The sequence below is a fragment of the Quercus suber genome, unplaced genomic scaffold (assembly GCF_002906115.3).
Source record: "Quercus suber isolate HL8 unplaced genomic scaffold, Cork oak 2.0 scaffold_107, whole genome shotgun sequence".
Taxonomy (NCBI): Eukaryota; Viridiplantae; Streptophyta; class Magnoliopsida; order Fagales; family Fagaceae; genus Quercus; species Quercus suber.
In genome coordinates this window covers 1,442,924-1,444,544 of record NW_027069572.1, presented here as the reverse complement: position 1 = coordinate 1,444,544, position 1,621 = coordinate 1,442,924, and the positions used below count along the sequence as shown (strand labels likewise).

The window sequence follows — 1,621 nt, the reverse complement described above, 5'->3', positions numbered from 1 at the left end:
GGGGGTGGGGGGGGGGGGTGTTGTAGGCTAGTGTGTATTATAGGTGTTCATTCTATTGGCATATTAGTTCATAAAGTAAGAAATGGATTATTGGTAATAGTAAACCTGGAGTTTTATGGATGTCGATGGTATAAATTTAGTTTAGTCATATGATAATTACTTCATTTATTCGCTTTTCTTTTGAAAGGTTGATTTAGACTTGGGTAACTATGAGCGGTTCCTAGATGTGACGCTTACAAGAGACAATAATATTACCACGGGAAAGATATATCAGGTGCTAATTTCTTCAATTCAGTACTAGATTTATTAACTTTATAAGATTGATAAGCTCCTTAATTTGACTATGTTGCTCTGTTTTAATCAGTCTGTCCTTGAGAAGGAACGAAGAGGTGATTATCTTGGAAAGACTGTCCAGGTGATTCTACATTTGGTAACTTAATTAGGCTTCTTATTTAACTTGCATTAATAGATTACTAGTGACTGAGCTAAGCCATGTTTGAGTGGATTCCAGGTAGTGCCACACATAACAGATGCTATTAAGAATTCGATCGAATCAGTTGCTGTCATTCCTGTTGATGGAAAAGAAGGTCCAGCAGATGTTTGTGTGATAGAGTTGGGAGGGACTGTAGGTATGAGCTATTCAAAACAAAGAGGCATATTATGTGCCAAATTATCTCTGTTGCTCAATTTTACCTGCAAGAGATAATTTTATTATATCATTTTGCTAGGTGATATTGAATCAATGCCATTCATCGAGGCTTTGCGACAATTGTCCTTCTCAGTTGGTAAGTTTGACTTTGTTTATGGGCTCAATTAAAAAGTATGGTCAGATATGTTATGAGTTTTACAGTATAGACAAATATGGTTAATTTGGACTTAATGTGCAATGCTGTTGCAATATGTACGTTCAATTGATACTCAAAATTGAGTATAATAACTTGTTCTGAGTATTCAGCTTACATGCTCTTTGGTTCTGAGTTTTCATCATGTTCAGAAATAGTTATTTATGTTTATTTATTTATTTTTTAATCTCTATCTCAGGGCAAGATAACTTCTGCCTCGTTCATGTGAGCCTGATACCAGTACTGGGTGTTGTTGGTGAGCAAGTAATACTCCATAACCTGTATATGAGATTTGCAAAGTATTAGTTGTCCACTTATTGGATTGTAAATGTAGAGATTACAGTTGACTACATTCCCTGAACTGAAATTTTGTTTCTCTTGTTTGGAGTTCTTTTTCCCTGCCTCTCCCCTTTTTTTCTCTGGTAAATATAACTTCCTCTCTCTCATGGTGCAGAAAACGAAACCTACCCAACATAGCGTCCGGGAGCTGAGAGCATTAGGCTTGACGCCTCATCTGTTAGCATGTCGCTCTGCTCAGGTACACCTTTTCAATTGCTGGTAACTACATGTGCATAATGGAGTTAATTATTGTAACAAATCCAGCCTAGAATCATCTAGCAAAATAGAGGGAAAAAGATACCTTTGCATGCAAAACTTTTCTGTGGATCCAGTAAGCTTTCTTGTATTCAAAAAAAAAAAAAACCGGCCACCCCCTTGTGTACATATGGATAAAATTTAATCTTATAAACTAGGGGGAAAAAAAAAAAAGCAAACCTCTC

The 1,621-nt window shown here is 36.2% G+C and overlaps 1 protein-coding gene across 1 annotated transcript; it reads left to right on the top strand.

Moving 5' to 3' along the window:
- The first annotated feature begins 119 nt into the window (after window positions 1-119).
- On the top strand, window positions 120-1,419 carry LOC112034920 (uncharacterized). Its single transcript, XM_065775228.1, has 7 exons — window positions 120-128; window positions 188-274; window positions 365-415; window positions 512-629; window positions 729-785; window positions 1,042-1,106; window positions 1,297-1,419. Exons 1-7 carry the CDS (start codon window positions 120-122, stop codon window positions 1,402-1,404), a joined length of 495 nt encoding a protein of 164 aa, XP_065631300.1. The 3' UTR covers window positions 1,405-1,419.
- The last annotated feature ends 202 nt before the right edge of the window (window positions 1,420-1,621 follow it).

Coding starts and splice junctions, on each gene's coding strand:
- LOC112034920 (XM_065775228.1), top strand. Junction 630..728: donor AGAGTTGGGAGGGACTGTAG/GTATGAGCTATT, acceptor TCATTTTGCTAG/GTGATATTGAATCAATGCCA. Junction 786..1,041: donor ACAATTGTCCTTCTCAGTTG/GTAAGTTTGACT, acceptor TCTCTATCTCAG/GGCAAGATAACTTCTGCCTC.